The sequence below is a fragment of the Phalacrocorax carbo genome, chromosome 7 (assembly GCF_963921805.1).
Source record: "Phalacrocorax carbo chromosome 7, bPhaCar2.1, whole genome shotgun sequence".
Taxonomy (NCBI): Eukaryota; Metazoa; Chordata; class Aves; order Suliformes; family Phalacrocoracidae; genus Phalacrocorax; species Phalacrocorax carbo.
Genome location: NC_087519.1, coordinates 37,015,144 through 37,033,201, shown reverse-complemented (window position 1 = coordinate 37,033,201; position 18,058 = coordinate 37,015,144). Strand labels below are relative to the sequence as shown.

The 18,058-nt window shown below is 44.2% G+C and overlaps 1 protein-coding gene across 1 annotated transcript in view; it reads right to left on the bottom strand.

Annotated features, from left to right (window-relative positions):
• PDE6D (phosphodiesterase 6D) overlaps positions 1–13,815 on the bottom strand; it is a 41,315-nt gene extending 27,500 nt beyond the window's left edge. The window contains exon 1 of the mRNA XM_064457495.1: positions 13,640–13,815. Within this exon, the coding sequence (XP_064313565.1) occupies positions 13,640–13,689 (50 nt within the window). The 5' untranslated portion in view covers positions 13,690–13,815. The remainder of the gene's footprint in view (positions 1–13,639) is intronic.
• Positions 13,816–18,058: the final 4,243 nt, after the last annotated feature.

Sequence of the window (18,058 nt, the reverse complement as noted above, 5' to 3'; positions counted from 1 at the left end):
CTTAAACTGGGGGGCCCAAAACTGGACACAGTACTCCAAATGTGGTCTCACTAGGGTGGAGCAGAAGGGGAGGATAACCTCTCTTGATCTGCTGGCCACACCTTTTAATGCAGCCCAGGATATTATTGGCTGCCTTGGCCATAAGGGCACATTGCTGGCTCACGATCAACCTGCTGTCCACCAGCACTCCAAGGTCCTTCTCAACAGAGCCACCTTCAGTAGTTCAGCCCCCAGCCTGTACTGGTGCATGGGTTTGTTCCTCCCCAGGTGCAGGACCTTGCACTTGCTCTTGTTGAATTTCATGAGGTTCCCCTCAGCCCAGCTCTCCAGCCTGTCCAGATCTCGTTGGATGGCAGCACAGCATTCCAGCATATCAGCCACTCCTCCCAGCTTGGTATCATCAGTGAACTTGCTGAGGTTACACTCTATCCCATCATCTAGGTCATTGATTAACATATTAAACAGAACTGGACCCAGCACAGACCCCTGGGTAACACCACTAGTGACAGGCCTCCATCCCGACTCTGCCCCATTGATCATGACCCTCTGAGTTCTGTTGTTGAGCCAGTTCTCTGTCCACCTCACTGTTCACTCACCCAACCCACACTTCCTTAGCTTGTCTATGAGGATGCTATGGGAGACAGTGTCGAATACCTTACTGAAATCAAGATAGACAACATCCACTGCTCTCCCTTCGTCAACCCAGCCAGTCATGCCATCATAGAAGGCTATCAGGTTGGTCAAGCATGATCTTCCCTTGGTGAATCCATGTTGACTATTTCTGACAACCTTCTTGTCCTCTACATGCCTGGAGATGACCTCCAGGAAGCACTGCTCCATCACCTTTCCAGGGACAGAGGTGAGGCTGACTGGCCTATAGTTTCCAAGGTCCTCCTTCTTGCCCTTTTTGAAGACTGGAGTGACATTTGCTTTCCTCCAGTCATCAGGCACCTCTCCTGTCCTCCACAACCCTTCAAAGATGATGGAGAGTGGCTCAGCAAGAACATCCGCCAGCTCCCTCAGCACTTGCAGGTGCATCCCATTGGGACCCATGGATTTGTGAGGATCCAGTTGCATAGGTGATCTCTGACCCTATTGTTCAATCTCATAGCAATACTGAGCGTATCTGCACTGGTATGAATGTGACACCAGAGTTGGCAGGGCAGAAGTCACTCAGTTCTTCTAAATGCAGTTTACTCAAAGGACTTCAGGCTTTTTTGAACCTCGGCACCTTTAACACTGCCCCAAAATATCTCGCACACAGTGTATCCCCTGCTGTTTCAATCCAGTGTTGCTCTGTAACTAGGGATACATCCAGAGATCGTCACAGGTTCTCTGGGAAAGCAACTCAGTATCCTTGAAATGTAATTAGAGAATCACAAGGGGATTTAATCTTATTGAGATTCTATAGTAAAACAGTATTTAGCCCTGGCACTAACACTCTTCACTTAATAAACAACACAAAAATTCAAATCAGCCAGAGAAACAGCCATGACAAGCACTTTCATGAAGTCCACAGTGTCAAATGCCAATCTCCTATTTGCTGACATGGCACAGCAGGGGAACACGCCACCGTTTTCCTGGCATTAGCTTAAATGTTTCCTCGGATATACAATCTGTGTGGACAGTACTGGCCTGAATTTCACTGGAGCTACAAATACTTTGGGTTTGGGGGTTTTTTGGTTGGTTTGTTGGGGTTTTTTTTTAAGTTGGGCTATGTGTGCATGAGAAATGGGCATACTTTAGTCTTACAAATAGTACAACCCTGACAGCCAGGGCCTCCATGACTAAACTCAAAAAGCATCTTCACTGCCAGTTACCCGATTTTTCCAGGGATGAACTGGCAAAAAATTATTATGAACACTCTCAACACCAAGCCGAGGGAGTAAGTAAGAATGTGATTAATTGGGTGAATATGAGTGGCCCTCTAATCTCACAGGACAAGACCACAGTGAGAATCAGAGGTGGTCCTCCAAGGGACAACAGAAAAATAGGTCATGGATCTGAGCCACTAAAGCAGTTACATCTCTGGAGCACTACATAAGTCAATGGAAGAACCATTTTATAGTATCTTTTAAAAAGCTGTCTTTCCTCTGCTGACGTGGCACTGTTATTTTTCAGAGCCAGGAACAATTTCCGCTGACATGATAGGAGGCTGCTGTACAAACAAGAAGTTGACAACTCATTTTAGGATATGTGGTATTAAAAACATAGGATACAAAAATCAATAGGTGCTACATGGGACATGAGTAAGTTATTCAATAAAGTGAAAGCAGTAAATTAGCTTAATGGCAGGACAACATGCTGCAATATAGATCGGTTTTTGGTTTTCCACTTACAAATGACAAGATTATTCAAGGAGAAAAGTTCATTATCTTGTCTCTTCTGAGGAAGAGAGGAAAACTTAAGAGCATACAGACCAAGTGGAGAATCAAAACAAAACTGAAAATACACTCAGGAAGGAATGATTGGCAGTTGCATGCGGAAACTAATCTTGTAAATGGACCAGAGGCTGCTGAAAGCAGAGGCAGAGAGGAGGAATAAAGGGGAATTTACACAGACTGAGGCAGAATTCTCAAAAAACAAGGACTCCATATCAGAATTACTGTCCTTTTTTAGCAATGTACTACAATATGGGAAGTGCTTAAATTTGCAGTGTGGACTAGTGATTTGACAATTTAACCATCCCAACATTTTACAGTGTTAGACAGTACGGCAGTCTGAAAAGAGAATAAGTTGTTTGGAAAAGCACTACAGCAACACACTGAAATTACAAGTAAAAAATTCAGTTCCAAATGAGTTTGGAATAGGTAAAATACTAACATTTGGTTCTGAATGTTGTACTTTAATCAGCCTCTACAAATACACGAATGTAAACTATACTGATGTGAACCCCTGAGCGTGTCAGTAGGGGATCTCTCGAAGATGGAGGGTCTGTGCCCAAACCAGCATCTCCCTGCTTTAACATGCACTGGAATTCAGACTAAAAACATTACTGTGGGGATACAATAATGAAATCTCCACAAAATGTCAAAAAAGTGATGACCTCTATTACTTCCAAGCAGCTCCTATAGCTTTCATTGTCAATAAAATCTAGTTACGTTTATGCTAAGATTTTATTATTTTAACAAGCTTGTAGCCGTGTGCTAAATCTTCAGAGTATTTAAATCTTATTTTTACAATTTTAATCAAAATCTATTAATATATTTTTCAGCTGAAGCAATGGAATCTCTTATTTCTGCTGTGAAATCAGCTGTAGTTCATAAGTGGATTATTTCAATTTGGTTATTAATAATTATTATATATTAATATAATTAATAATAAAATAATAACACTTTATTTATTGAAAAGCTAGACTTACACAGCTGATACAAATATTATGTTTTTCAAAGTGTGAACTTCAAAAATGTTTATGTTAAGGTGAGTGCTAATACTGTGAAGTTATACACAAAAAGCTCAAAACCTGCCATAATTAGCATTATCTGCACCCTTCAGAGCTGTGCCTAGATTAAAATACAGCCTTTATTTATTTCAATTTGCACAACCTTTTCAAACATGTCTTTGCCTCATTCACTGTATTTATTATTTCAGAACTGGTAAAACTGTGACTTGTGCAAACAATGTTATTAAGCAAGAAAACAAGGAACTACTATTCTATCAGTGAAACAAATGCATGAGACCATCATGAACCATGAAACATTTTCACCTAGCCTCTGGCAGGGCTGTATTTAAAGGCGGAAGAGGGCCTTGATAAGGGCAGATATGGCTATGGGTCTTAAGAGGAGCAGAGGTTTGCTTTGCAGCTGCCCGGTTAATGCCTCACCTCTGCTTTGTATAGATAGGGAGGAGAAGGTTGTTATGGTGGGGCTGCCAGTGGTGAGAAGGGAGCTTTAATCTTCTTCTCTGAGGAACAGACCAGAGCATTGAAGAGGTAAGCTTGTAACTTTCCTTTGGGAATCTTTTTGTTTTTATTTTTCAAGTAGGACTTTAATTTGGACTACTTTAATATAATCTACGGGTTTGTGGGGGTTTTTTTGTCTATTCTAATGAGAGAATGGAAGATACTAGAACTAGGGAACCAGTTTTTTCTTTATCTCTATGGAGCTAAATATTTCTCTGCAGAAGCTGAGCTTAAGGTTAGTGTTGTACTAACATAACGCAGTTCCCTTTGAAGGAATTACAAGGGGAAGCACATAAAATAATTCCTTCCTGGGGCTGTTTAAATACTGCAGTTTTATGGCAACAGTGTAACTGTAACGATTCCTTGTGGATTAATGAGGGTGCCATAAATCGACAGCCCAAACTGGATTGAGAAACTTATTGGCTTTCCTTCCTTTTTCTGGAAAGAGTATTTTTAAAAACAAAATGCACTTGCTCTCCAAGGCTGCATGCGACTTTCAGTCAATGATTTCTTATGTCTGGCTCATTTTGAGAGTTGTAGAACGGAGCCTCTAACAGCACTTGCTACATGGTCTCAGACCCTGTTTGTGACATTGCTTAGTCACTGGGCAGTAACTTTTCACAGAGCACAGCAATGATAAAGACTTCTTGCATGGAACAAGGTGAAAGAGAAGGTGACTGTGCTACCAATGTAATTTCTCTCTTAAGAGAAGTTATGTGACAACAAACTTAGCAATGTGAAGTTAAACTAATACTAAGCTAGGACTTTAGAATTAGTGCTGCAAGGGTCACTAAGGGTGGTTATGTGAGAAACCTCCTCAGGTGAGTTGGTGCTGGCTGCTGGAGAAGACAGCGTGAGGCTACACTGAGAAGTTAATCTGATATAAGACTGAGGCTGTGGGCATGACATCTGACAGCAGCAGCAGTTGGAGAGAGCTGCTGTTTACAGCCCTCCCCAGCTGCTTCTTACTTTCTCCCTAAAATCTAACAACTGAGCAGTCTGTAAAAATGCTAACCTGATTTACTGGACCAGCACAGGTCTCTGCTCCTTAACCTATTGCTTAAGCTGTTCAAGCTAGCATGCCTCATTCTGACTGAAACAGGAGGTTGCAGTGCTCATCTGAGCAGCTCAGCTGGTAAATCTGAAAATGAGGTAACAAGCAGCTGGGGATGGTAATCTGTGCTCTGCACAGCTGCTCTGACAGAAGCACCCATCAAGAAGAATGTAAGGGCAGATATTTTCAGATGTCCTCTCTCCTCGGAAACAACAAACCCATACCACTTCCCGGACTAAGCTTTTTTTAAATGCCACTTAAAGGCTAATAAGGTTCAAGTGAAGTAACAATCAGAAGGACTTTTTTCCTCCTTAGCTTCTGGGAAAGAAAGTAACTTTACTAGAGAAACAATGAAGTCTTAAGTTGGACTGTGACTGACAGGCAAATATTCTAATGCAACAAAGAGTCTACCCTTTAGTTGGAAGTCAAATGTCTAAAGTATCTCCAGAATATCGCCCTGTATTAAAGGTCGGTAGGTATTTCTTGGTGTCCAGTTTCCAGATGGGTTGGTCTATTCCACCACATGGCAGTACACTAAAGGAGATAACGGTGGTTCTCTCTCTGCAAACCTCTTCCTTCAAGAGGAGTTGGTGTTGCAGAACTCCCTTTAAACACAGACCTAGCAACAGTCCATGCCAACAAATGAACAGAAAATGGGTTCCTCCTTAGCAAGGGTCTCTATAAGCATTTTCCCATACACAAAAACATTTTTATTTAAAGCAATGCAAATAGCCAGTTTTTCCACTGTCTCCTAAAACAGAATTTCCTTTGACTTTACAAACCAAAGTGACTTGGTATTAGCTCTCTCCTTGCCCAGCAGACTGTCCCTGAGTAGAAGTTTCTGATGCTCTTAATAAACCATCAAATGTTTCCAAGCATGTGTAACCTTCCTTCTGCAAAGGCATGCAGGCTGTCTGCTTAGGTGGGGTATACATTCATAAACTTGTAAGATCCCCTGCATTTTCTTGATACAATAAATAGGAAAAGATGCATATAATCAGCTGCCCCAGAGACCAAATGAGCTTCTGACTAGCTATGGAATAGATGAAGCTTATGTATACAGTGTAGTGTACAGACTGACCCGTATAAATACTCCTCTATAGAATTACTAAGAAGTAAAATCCCCTCCACTCTCATTCTCTCTAATGGAAGAAAATATTGCTCCTAGTTAGTTAAACAATCTTTTTGAGACAGGAGTGGATAAATTTAATAACATGATACTTTTGTGCACAGCTATCCCAAAGGCTGACTGAAAATAGAAAATTACTCTTCTTGCTCTTGCTTTTTACCTAAGCCTGCCATTCTTCCAGAAGAATGTTGCCTGATGTTCGAGCCATGAACACAATCAACTCAAAGGTTCACTCATGGCTGAATTAATCTGATATTGTTTCCCTTAAGCCTCTTCTGTACCTAACATTTGTGTCTCAGTAAGAGCTTGGTTCAAGGGAAATCTGACAATGGAATCAAGTTCATAATCACAACTGAAAATCCTGGCTGTCAATCAGGATTTAGCAATACGCAGCTGAGGCATGGCTCCTACTGTTGTCCATGAGAACCCCAGTTACTGTCAGGTGTTTTCTGGATGGAGCCTCCCAACAGTCCTACTCTGCCTACTTGGATGGGATGTCAAATGGCTTTGGAAACTTCACAGTAGTGCCCAAGGTGTATATGTAGGTGGGGGTGTTCCCTCAAAAACTGTCACCTATTCTTTAACACTGCTCTGGGAGTGATGCTGCAAAGATGCCAAACTTCTTGTTTCTGTGGGTGCTCTTGATTCAGTCTCAGGATAAAAAACCAGCAGCCTGTGAGAATGTTGTGGGGTTTTTTACTATTCAGTGCTCACCACAGTAGTTTCTTGCACTCAACTGTAAATACATGATCTGATCCTTAAGGTGTATGATCAACAGATATGCAAAAGTCACCACTCACGTGCTTACAGAACTAACTTTTCATAAATTTTGCTGTACTAATATGCAGAAAAAGACAAAATTCAATATTGCCAGGTGGACATTAAGAGAGCATATTTTCTGCTTGTTATCTGTATCTGGGAACCTTGCATACCTCATATTTCTATACAAACTTGGACCATCTAGATTAAGCCAGTGCTTTGTTTAGTCTTTAACAGGGGGTCTGAGCTCAAATTTGAAGCCGCCTTAATTTCCCAGCTTAGAGAGAGAGAATAGAAGAGACTTATGATACATAAATTGTGGAAGTCAAAGGCTGAAGTCAGAGTACAGTGGCCTGTATCTTACTAACTTAATGCAAAATTTTCACTCTTAACATTCTTTCCAGATCAACTTAAATTCAGAGTTAAACATGTGTAAAAGCAAGTTGAATCAGCTTCTAAGACTGCTTTAGCTAACAAAAAACTGTAATTCAGAGACACACAAGACACATCAGATGTCTGTATTAAAAAAAACAAACCTACTCTGAACAGAATCTGTTTAATTTGAGAATTTTTAGTGTCTTCTCTGCCTGTCTACATCTATGTAACTTGGCTTTTTTCCCACATGTTGGCTGTGAAGATGCATGGTGGGAAGAAGCTCTATCAATTCTCACTTGATGGATTAAACTACTGTCTTCTGCTGTGTGGAAATTCAGATACTCTAACAATGGCTGAAGCATAAGGCACTGACTTCTAGGATTGTGATCCCTGCCAAGGATGCAAAGAGTAACTCATATTATTTTAACATGATATAAAACAAATAAGGGAAAGTAATCTTGCTGCTGACAACTGCATTATTTCATGTACCTTATTAGGTCAGCACTAAGCAAGCAATTAAAAATACTGAAACCATAATTCTAGTAAAATGCTGGCTGGGTAAGCTTTGGAGAGATTAAAGGATAAATCTTAGAAATAAATTCTAACTACAAGGTGCTAAAGTAATATTGCTGACTAAAAATAAAACCTCAAACTTCAATGTCAACTGACACTTTTCAATCAGTGGTAGTGAGGTGTATTCTCTGCAGCACCTGGCAACTCATTTGTTTCCTGTGATGGTGGAGTTCTTGATGCCCCTTCCGCTGTCAAGGGCACAAAGCACCACTTCTAACAGTACAAGTGGGTTGCATTAAATCTGAAATGCAGAAAACTGACTGACTATAGCTCATTCAGATATAAAGTTAATGTGAATCACTGTTTAAGCAAAATTAAATATTTACACTCCTTTCAATGAAAGTTAATAAGTGGAGGACACAAAGTGTGAATGGTGCTCACTACAGAACCACGCAGGTAAAGCCAAACCTGGTAAAATTGCTTCTGCTTTATTTGCAGGTATGCCTCATGACTCATCATGTTTCTTAGGCATAAATCTGTGTTTAGCATGCCAGAACTATAGACCATCGCATACTGCAGAACTTCTGTCAATGCTAGAAACAATTCTGATATGGTAATTGTACCTTGAGCACAGTGACACTTCCTTAACTACCAAGTTCAACCTGGCTAAAGCTTCTATGTGAAACTCTGGCCTCTTTGAAACAAAGATCTCTTGATGCTGCCAGAGTGGGAACTTGTTCTGCAGTCAGACTAACTGGAAATGTGGACAACTCTTGCTTGTAAAGTTCTTGAACTTTCATTACCACTTTCCTGTCTACAAACCTTAGCGTACAACAGAAGACCAATTTTTCAGTTCATGTAAATGATGAACTCTATGCATTAGATGGAAGAACATTCTAGTTTTTAGAAACTATAAACATTGATAGGAAAGCACAAACTCATGTTTTCTAGACAGTTTCAAAATCGCATTGGCACAAGCTACGTGCAAGTTCTGCTTTGGCTCTCTACAGAGCCCACTTCCCAACTTCTGGGCAGTCCTGTTCCCTCTTAGCTGGCCAGTGCCTCCTTTTAACCCATGAATTTGGTGATTCATCTTTCTATTCAATTTCAAGAAGTCTAAAATTTATATCTGAGGAAGTGCACCTCAAAACAAAGGGGAATTTTTAAGCCAATTAAAGCTGCTACCTTGTTAGTTTTGTAAATACTGCAACTGATCATTTTACAAGAATAAGCAGCTAAAGGTCTACTGACCTAACGAACTGGAAGATCAATTTCATGGAGCTTCTGTTTGGATTTCTCAACTTTTGAATGCTGCATCAAGCTAGTTCAAAACTTCAGTGACTATTCTAGGAATTGATGGGCTACAGTTTGTTTGGCTTGTTTATTTGTACAGCTACCTTGGCTACAGCTTCTGTGTGTACAGCAGAAACAAGGTAGAAGCTGGAAATAGAAGTATCTCTGCCTGCAGAGTAGTATAAAGTTCACAGAAACTCTTAATGCTCTATGGCATAACTATATTCTCATTACAGCTCTATACATCTTTTTAAGCGGTTAATGCTCTGCTAGAATGATTTCCTAGACATAAAAACAATGGGGAGAGGAGGCTTGGAAGAAGCTTGGGGAACTAGGAGGATGTTGCACAAGGAACTTTGAGGATTCCAGAAAGCAGGACAGCCTCTAACATATAAAGTTTTGCCTACAAATGTTCAAGTGCCCGAGCTACAGGTACATATTTATGCTGACCACAAATACTAGTTTTGTAACTCTGTAATTATTCTGATATACAGTTAATGTCTCTTCATGCTTATGTTAACTGTATTGATTCGTTTCAGGAGGCTTCTGAAGTATGGTAAGATATACTATGTGGCCTTAAATGGAAGTTCATGGAAAACCTGTCCTAAACTGATAAACATCTATATGGCAATTAACACTATGGAGATCCAATTCTGATGAGACTCCTCTGTACATAAGGAAGTAAAATGGGTGATATCTTGTTTGACTTGTAAGACTCAAAATACAAAACAGATGTGCTTACTCGTATGTTGAGAGGCTAGACTTAGCACCTTAGCCATGTTATGAGACCCAAATGGCTTGTTTGGGTTTTCTCTTCCTTGCTGCCTTGGCTGATCATTATAGGAATAAGTGCATAAAGAAGCCGAACTGTGGTCCCTCAAGAACTGGATGTGAATCTGTTGTTCCAAACCATGACTGGATATTTCTAATCTACAGCACAGATGCTATGTAAGAAAGCAAAGCATATACGCTTTCCAAATGTTAGCAAACCAGATTAAATAGGATAACTGCCTACAGTGTCCTCATTCTAGTTAGCATAGTGCATTAAAAAAAATAGCCATGCTAGTCTGTAACAGAACAAATATAAATAGGCAACTTGCAAATTATCATGGGGGCTGGTGGGGGAAAGCCATCAAAAAAACCCAAACAAACCCTGGATTTTGACTGTCAGGTAATTACACTATCAATGTTACCTTTTATGAAGAAGGACGCTAAATACATTTAATAGTAGACACTAACTCTAAAGGTAAAATGACAGAATGAAACCTGAAGAATGTGATGAAAGGGTGAGTGAGGGTCAAGTAAAAAGCTATTCTGTAGTTTGACGGAGTAACTGTCCCATCTTCTGGAGAAAAAAGGCATAATCAAATTTGATTACAGGACCAGCTGTGCATAAATACTTTCAGAAATAAGACTGGGCTAATATTCCAGAAGAATGAATCTTCAGTTACCAACTGAATTGCTATTGCTTGTAGCCAAACAATAAGCCTGCATTTTCATGGTACTAGACTACCTGTAGATATTACGCTAAGCGTAACAACAGCTGTTCAGGCAAGTGCCTTCACAACAGGCAGTTGATGAACATACTTACAAGCTCTATTAACAAATATTGTCTCTGAAGAAGTGACAAGCTATGAAAGTTTTTGCTGGCTGCTTTCAAACTCCTACTGCAATGTGCTTACTGGACTGTCAGTGTGCAAGCTTTAACTGGTGCCATAAAAATTCTTAGGACAAGTGTAATAAAGTATAATGAATATCCCCATTTGCCTGCAAGCATCAAATATTTCTTCTTTGGTTTTAATCTCTTTAAAATAGCAAAATTAATGACAAAAGGGAGTAAAAGTTTCTGGCTTGAATTTCAGGACACTAGCCACAACATGTTTTTGCACTAGTGTCATAGAGGAAGAAAAGCATATCTCTGCATTAAAGTCAGAGAGTGGATTTGGGCTATAATTTAATTTCCACAGCAGTATGTCCCAATCAGTTGGAAAGCTTGTAATTAACCTCTTCTCAGGAACCACAAGTAAACAGGATTTGAGGAAACTTTGATTACTCAATGTGAACTGGTTTTCCAGCAAGAGCGCCTGTTGCTATGTTAAAGCAAGTATTTCAGAAGCCTGCTTCCCCAAGGTTGTGTTCTACCCTATCAACGGATCTTACCACACAAGGAATCTAATATTGCCACACCCTAGGTATAATACTGTACTATTTTCTTGTGATAAAAGCAAGTCCAGTTTGAAGTGCCGAGTTTGCAGGGTGTACTTAAATTAGTGGCATTGAACTCCCTCCCTCCTGGAAGAAGGAAAAAGTTTTCAAGTAGTCAAAGTATAAACTTAGCTTTTCAGAAGATGCTTCTCTCTTTCTTTCTACTAAGTAAATTATATTAGCATATACAGCAGTAGACTGAGCAGAAGATAAAGCATCTCTTTAAAACATAATGCTCTCTAGAATACATGTTCACCCTTAGAAAAGAAAGTTGGAGCTGATGGCTCGTCAGAGAGCATGGTTGCTTCTGGGCGTGAGTAGTTTCCTGTGTGGCTGGTGCAGCGTCTCAAGGCTTCCTCTCATAAATGAGGAATGTCTATTCAGCCACTCTTCTGGTTTACTAAAAGCATAATAGATGGCTTTTCAACTATTTTAACGTGCTAAAAGTTCCAGCTATGAAATGTTTGGAGAAACTTTCCTGTTTCTGAGGCTTTATAGTGCCTGGCTCCTATGGCAACTACCGAAGTCCTCTAGCATGTTTCTGGAGGAGCACAGTCAAAGTTCTGCCTAAAACCGTCCTGTCAGAAGTAACACTGACATCGTTTTTTTTTTTGCAAGGACAAGCAACTAAACTTGAGGTACTTCAACATGGAACTGCAGAGTATTTCTACTAAAGCTTCTTGACCATGCTACGGCTGCTTGAGATAATAGTTTACCTTTGCAAGGAAGGATGTTAGACAAACCAAAAAGCATTTTCTACTAAATCCAACAAACAACAAAGCAGCTTATTTCAATCAAAGCTGGAGAAAGGCCTCCAAGTAAATTCTGCTATCCAGGAAAGACTATATACATGCACATGCAAAAGCACTTACAAGTTTGTTCCCTAGGCTTAACTTCCCAAGCACTCCTCACTTCTACCAACAGCTTAGTCTGGTCTTGTCAGAAGATTACTCTTTTTCTAATTGCTAGCACAAAAGGCTCTTAAATCATATTTTGACAGCTGAAATACCACATCTTCATAAATAAAAAGATCAATAGTGCTAGTGCAGAAGCAAAGGAACCAGATGCAGTACTAAAGGCTGGGGGAGGGGACAATGATTCAAAAGTTAGGAAAAGCATCTGCTTATAGTTTGATAGAAGCTATCTATCTAAATCCAACCTAAAAAATCAGATCCTGCTACAGCTGGCATAGAGATTATGAACATATCATTGCACAAAAAAAATGTTTAGAAATAATAGTATTAGATCAAGAGGGTACTCTGTTCACTTCTGTCCTTTTCTTTGTAAGAAAGAAAAAACCAAACCAACCCACAACAGTTTCCTGGTGCCTAAACGTAAAGCTAGCAAGCATGCATTTGCCTTCCAAGCTTGGAAGAATCTACTATAGTAAAATACAGTAGCTTTATTTCAGAATTGGCATAGTTCTCCCACCCTTACTTTGCACATGGGCCTTTAGGTTGAGCCTTTCTCCACTGAAATCCTGGGTTAGAAAGGCACATAGAGGATCTTGCTTCTCTTCCAAGCTTGGATCTATCTCATGTCATCAGCACTAAATTCATATTCAGATAACGCAGACATGAAATGAGAATGCTTTTTGAAAGCCACAACATGAAAAGTTTGAAAATGAACTGCACAGAAAGACATTAACACCTAGAGTATGTCAGCGTTAGTAATAAGACATTGTACGAGCAGCTGTGACCAAACACAAGGTGTGCCAGTACCTTATGGTATGAAAAGGAACGAGATACTTAGTTGCTTCTGCACCTGAGGACCAGGTACTTCCTTCCCAGGCAGAGGTGCCTGAGCGCGGGCCGGAGGGGCAGGGATGGGATCCTCCTGGGGCCGAGGGCACCGGGCGCCCAGCTGCTCCACCTGCCCTCTGTGAGCAGCCCTCGCTGCCGAGGCGGGGGCTCCGGGGCCGCTCCCGCCGCTTCTTGCGCGGCCCCTCTCCTCCTGCCGCCCATCAGTAGCCGCCCGGCGGACAGCTGCGGCGCCGGGGAGGCCACGGCCGCCGCCGCCTCCCCGGTGATGGCTTTGGCCACCTGCCACCGCGCCGGTGGGGACACCCCACCCCGTCCCACCGAGCAGGGCCGGGGGCAAGGCCCCAACGCTACGGGGGCTCCGTCCCCGCCCGTACCCTCCTACCCCCAGCCGGCTCGGGCCGCTCCCAGCCCCGCAGGGGCCCGGTCACTTCCACCGGGAGGGCCGCCGCCCCACCCCCCGCCGCCGCCGCCGCCGCCACCGGAGCGGGGGGACGCCATTGAGATCAGCCCAGCCGCGGAGGCGTTGCCATGGCAACCGCCCTTCCCGCCCCGGCGGCCTCGCACTCGCACTCGCCACAGCGGGGCGACGAACCCCCCCACCCCACCTCCGTGTCCCGCCCGCCTCACGGCCCCTGCCGGCAGGATACAGCTTGAAGCCCCGGAGGATCTCCTTGGCCCGCTCGTCCGTGGCCGACATGGTCCTGCCGCGCCGCGCCGCGGGCGGACGGGGCTGGGCCGGGCCTGGCTGCGCGGGCCTGGGCGGGAAGGCAGCGGTGACAGCGGCGCCTCAGGACCCCCCGCCCCTCCCCCCCCCCGCTCCCGCTCCCTCGCACCCGCCACTGGCCGGCGCAACCAACCCCAGCAGCCTCCCGCCGCCTCGCTGCTCCGCCCAATCGTGTACCGTCACCGCCCGGCTGCCACGCCTTCTGGCCAAAGAAGGACGGCACGGTTGGCCAATCAAACGGCGTGTCCGCCCGCCCGGCCCCTCCTCTCCCGTTCAAGGGCGGCTGCGCGGCGCCTGTTAAGGTTGTACGGCTGGCCGAGTCTGACGTTGCCGGGGGACGGGAGTCGCTTCGGGACAAACCTCGCCGCTCCGCCGTTGTGAGGCGGTGGCGAGCGAGGGGAGGCCTCGGGGGCGCGAAGGCGCCTCGGGGTTGGGCGGCTTCCCTCCCTCCCCAGCCTGGGCGTCCACGGGCGGGGGGCGCTTGGGCTGGGCCGGCCGGGCAGCAGATTCGTCCCTGGGGACTACTTGGCGGCTGCTCGGTCAAGTTCCAGCTCTGAACTTGGGTGGTACCGGTGGCTTGGGCGCCTGCCCTGCTGGGGCCCAGAGCGACTGCTGCCTGTGGAGAGGCTGGAGCTAATGGGACCAGCGTTATGGAGAAAGTTTAAAATAAAGAGTGTATTTTCCCTGGAACAAAAGCAGCCTTTGTACTGCAGAAATTTGGCCTTTGTGTAGCACAGTAGATAGGGGGGGAAAGCTGCTGCTTCACGAGCACATCCCAGAAGCCAGGTTATTCTTTAAAAAGTTAACTTCTCAATTAACAATCTGAGCGCAGCTAATACAAAGCATTAATAAGTCATGAGGAAAAATAAAGGCAGCAGTTGTAATCCGGGCTTGGAACAGGACCAGCGAATGATCAGGGTGCTATCAATACATTCATGGTTCCACTTGCCTGCAAATCAGCTAGTGTACAAATGACGAGAATGTGAACATTAATAAAGGTCATGCTTGATGTGTAAGGACAAGGCTGCTGCTGATATAACCAATAAGAGAACTTAATAATAAAAATAGGTAGCATTTATTTCCCTGATATATGTGATCCATGCTCAGTTCCACACCATCAGCTGGAAAGTGTATGAACAGATCATTCTGAATCTGGGCAGAGCGTCAGGGGCACGCTATGCTAATATGTATCTACCTTTTATTAAGAGCCCTTCCTGGGTTTTAGATAGGCTGTGTAATTGTGTGCTATCTAAGGAAGAGGGGCTAAAGATCACTAAGGAGAAAAGACTGATGAGGAGAAAAGGTGAGCAAGAAAAAACACCAGACGTGAAGAAGGCAAAAACAAATGGTGGTGTGTGTGGGAAGAGGCTGCCAGGTAGAAGTATGACATGCTGGTTTACACAAGGAACTCAATCCTGCCTCTGTTCAGGCTCCTCAGAGATGAAAGAGCCAGAGACCAAATGGACCTGGCCGCAAGGGACTCGCAGTGTTGAAGGGCTTCTCTAACACAGGGGTAGGAGTGTTTCCAGAATTTAGACTCGGGGGCCTTTGTGTTTTCTGGCCAGAGTTCCCAAATTCACTTTGTTGTGCAGGGAAGCACAGGCCTGGCTTCTCTCATTTTTGAACTACTGAAAATCACAAAAGGGCTCATGGGCGAAGTGTGAAGTTCTCATGTCTGCGCTGGGCATGGGCAGCAGTGGAACATGTGACACCATAACTTAGAGAATGATAGAAGCCCTGGGATCACTTCTCCTCTCAGTATCCCTTGGCCGCATTAACACAAGCAACACTTTTGTGCACATCGGCTTTCCAATCCACTTGCAAGAAAGTTGCTGCAAGTCTCACTATCCCTTGGTGCCACTTTGTACTGAAAACCTTGCCTTTGCTTGCACGTCTCTGGCAGGTGGACAGTTTCTGAGCTGCCATTGCAGGTGAGAAGATCCCTGCAGCCTGCTTGCTGCTTCCCCAGATTTTCTCTCAAGGTGTGGATAAACGAGCTGGTGTTGCCCTAGATCAGCATATCTGGGAGATGGTTTTGTAATCTGGGTCTTCATCCCACCCCACACTTGATAGAAGGGGTTGTACAACTGCATATCTGCAGCCACCCAGACACACATCTCTCCTGGCCTGGCCAAGGTGCGAGGTGAGTGTCTGGCGAGAGAGCAGGTTAGTCTCTGGATCCTGGGAAGCTTGACAGCTTCTTCAGCAGGAGGTGGGAGCTACCATCACCCTGTGCTCTGGAGACGTGTGCTGGAAGCTGTGGGGTCAGAAGCCTGGAAGGAGAGAGAGTAAATAAATGAAGCATGAGGAAAGCACACACAGATGAGGAATGAAACTGCATCCAGGACTGTGTTAGCATTTATGCAGCCTAGCTTACCCCTAGAGCTACTAGCTGTTCGGTCATGTGCAGATGCACCTGCTCCTGCTCTAACATGGCCATGGTGCCAACACTTGATTTTATTTTGCTTTATGTTGTTGGGAAGTAGAATTATTACAGGCACTTTAGGAACCAGTTCCTAATCCTGGTAGCTAAACCCAGCCTAGTGTATAATTTCTGCATATAGTGTGTATTATGTGAGTTATTGGTAAGGTCCTATGTTATCTTAACATACCTCTTTTCACAAGAGCTTTTTTACATAAACCACCTTATTTGTAAAAGGTGAGGAAAAAGATAAGAAACACAGATGTACCTGCTTTCACTCTCGGCCCTTTCCTTGGTGAGGCTGGGTGGTAATTTTGCCAATGACACATCAGAATTGGGACTTTGGGAGGGGAAGAACCAGCTCCAGAATCATGTCCGGGGCACTGGGAGGTGCACACCTACAAGGGGTGAAGCTGGTGCTTCTGGTCTGGCAGGCAGGAGGCAGATGCAGGCAGGGTACAGGTGCCGGCAGGATGAGAAGCTGGAGGCACAGGGTGCTCAAGAGCCTGAAGAACCAGACACTGAACTTGGCATGCTGGAAACTGCAGGACAGGGGGGTGTCATTGTGCTGTTAATCACACCCTTCCGGGTCTCTGTCCCTTACAGGTGACTTTGCAGCCTTGTGCCTTGGCTTCTGAGAGAAACTATGTTCTCAAAGGCTCGTCTCTGAGGCTCCACAACCCCACTGCTTGGGGATATTACTCTGGGTTTACGGTTTCCTTTCTCAGGCAATGCAGGGAAATAAGGCGAATTATCTGCTGCCTGAAAGGGACCTGGATTGCAGAATCACAAAGGGAAGAGATGGAGTGAGTCAAGAGATAATGCCAACATTAAAAGATAAAATGGATTAACATCTCTGCATGCAGAAAGCTGCGTGGGTGGAGCAAGAGGTTGCAATAACAGTTTAAAAGGGCACAAGGCAGCTGGGCATCCTTGTATTTTTCTATCAAAAAAAAAGAAATTCATCCCAAAAGCTGAGCTTAGCTGGTGCTATCCTCCAAAGTCATGTCAGCCAGCCAGGCTGGCCACCTGCATTCTGGAGGTGTCAGGACATCCTGACTAACAGACCCTCCTGGCTGACCTACATGGGGCTATAACACAACTGATTTTCACCTGCAGCCTCCAGCAAGAGGTTGCAAAAATGATCAATGGGAAATAGCTTGCAATCATATATTTCAATTTCTATTTCAGCCTGGGATTTCAGCTTTAATGACTCTTGAGAAAAATGAGGCCATGCACTGCTTGCCCAGGGCAACTGTTCCGGTCTGTCTGCAGGGTGACCCGAACTGTGGTGGAGGGCCTGTGATTAAAGAGTTAATTCTCCCTCCCCATGCAGATGAGATCTAAGTGTGGCTTAAGTAAATTACTGAATGGCTTTTATAGCCCTGGCTGCATTCCCTTGCTGCACAGGGCCTCATTTTTTACATCCAATTTGCTGTGAAGGCCAGAGTGTCACAACAGCATCTCAGCAACTGCATTTCTGCACTTGTCTGACACCCCTTCTCTGGAAGATGGGACCCTAGGGATCCACTGTGGATGGCTCTGAGGCACAGGCTAAGCCCCATCAGTTTCCCTAATAGTTTCTGCTGTTCATTCCCTGAAAGATTCCCCCACCTGATGATGCTGGTCCATGGCTTGATCTTCAGGGACTAGCTGACTGAAAGCCAGAGGCACTTTGCTCTTAGTTTTTAACAGAAGCATGCTTTATTCAGTGTGGCACAGATGAGCGTGCAGACCTCAGGAAGGGTAAAAACCTCAAAAGCCCTCTCGTTCCCACCTTGCTCTTTTACTCCCTCAAAAGTCTTTTGGCTCCTGCTCTGCGTCCTGAAGAGGATCCCAACCCCTCCAGCTCCCCTCCCTGCTCCCGACATCACAGACTGAGCTCTGCCCTTGGTTTGTCATTTCTATAGGCCGCTTTTC